This window comes from Austrofundulus limnaeus, unplaced genomic scaffold (assembly GCF_001266775.1).
Source record: "Austrofundulus limnaeus strain Quisiro unplaced genomic scaffold, Austrofundulus_limnaeus-1.0 Scaffold146, whole genome shotgun sequence".
Lineage (NCBI taxonomy): Eukaryota > Metazoa > Chordata > Actinopteri > Cyprinodontiformes > Rivulidae > Austrofundulus > Austrofundulus limnaeus.
Window position 1 is genome coordinate 969,998 of NW_013952548.1, and position 1,136 is coordinate 971,133.

Below are 1,136 nucleotides of genomic sequence, written 5' to 3' on the forward strand. Positions count from 1 at the left end.
TTAAATAAATGCTATTACACCCAAAGCTCCTTTTTTTGGTGGTGACTAGTCAAGGAGGTAGAAAAATGGAAATAAAGTCATCGTGTAAAGCCTTTGTGCCACAGAATCGGCCACAGACGCTGGCAGCACTTTTAAAAAGCAGAGCCAAACCTCTTTTTCCCATTAAGAGTTAGGATAAACTATTTATCTATATTATATACACTCATCTGTCAAAGCTGTTTAGGAGGTCCAGAGCCGTATTTAGAAAATGAAAAATGTATATATGTTCGAACATTTTAAATATTTAAACTATACGAAGCAAACCTGATTTATTTTTGCCTCACACTTTAACCGAGTCTTTTATGTAATATAATACACCCACTTTTCTTTTAGAAGAGTTCAATCTGGGGAGCTGTGAGGTGGGATTGTTTGAGGGTTTCGCGGTGAAGCTCTTAACTGTTGTTGCATCTACAGAAAGGCTGTATCATCTGGAAATCTAAGTCTGCCTTCTGGTTTACCAAAATCAACTTAAGCAGCGTTAAGATAAACTGTAAATGGCTTTTCTGTTGAGACGTGTCCAACATTGTGACTTCTACATTTGCGAGGACCACACAGCTCTTCCAGGGGCCGTCCAGCGGCAGAATATAATCTGATGTCAGAGCTGAGACGTGCCTCTGGGAAACTGTGCGCTGTTGTCTCCCACGTGCCGATTCAAGAAGCACATTGTCGTCACAGCTGGTGGGTAGAGCTGGCAGGCTCAAAGCTGGAAAAAAATACACTTGATTTGAGGCAGCTACTGATTTCAGTAGGTTTTTGTTCTCACAAGTCGTTGCTCATCAAAAAGCTCATCTGTGTTGTGTCGCCCAGATCCCCCCCTCTCTGACGTGCGCTCACTGTTTGCAGGGCAGTGGGCAGTCCTCTGGTCATGGATCCCAACAGCATCTGCAGGAAGGCCAAGCGTTTGGCGGGGAAGCAGGCCGAGCTGTGCCAGACCCAGCCGGAAATCGTCAGCGAAGTGGCCAAAGGAGCCAGGCTCGGCGTCAGGGAGTGCCAGTACCAGTTCAGGTACCGGCGCTGGAACTGCACCAGCCACAATAAATACTTTGGCAAAGTACTTCAGCAAGGTGGGTGAAGAAGGCATGCCTAATATATATATA

General features: G+C 45.2%; 1 protein-coding gene across 1 annotated transcript in view; it reads left to right on the plus strand.

Moving 5' to 3' along the window:
- Positions 1 to 1,136, plus strand: part of wnt6b (wingless-type MMTV integration site family, member 6b) — a 37,917-nt gene that overhangs the window by 20,543 nt on the left and 16,238 nt on the right. The window contains exon 2 of the mRNA XM_014016500.1: positions 883 to 1,103. Within this exon, the coding sequence (XP_013871954.1) occupies positions 883 to 1,103 (221 nt within the window). The remainder of the gene's footprint in view (positions 1 to 882; positions 1,104 to 1,136) is intronic.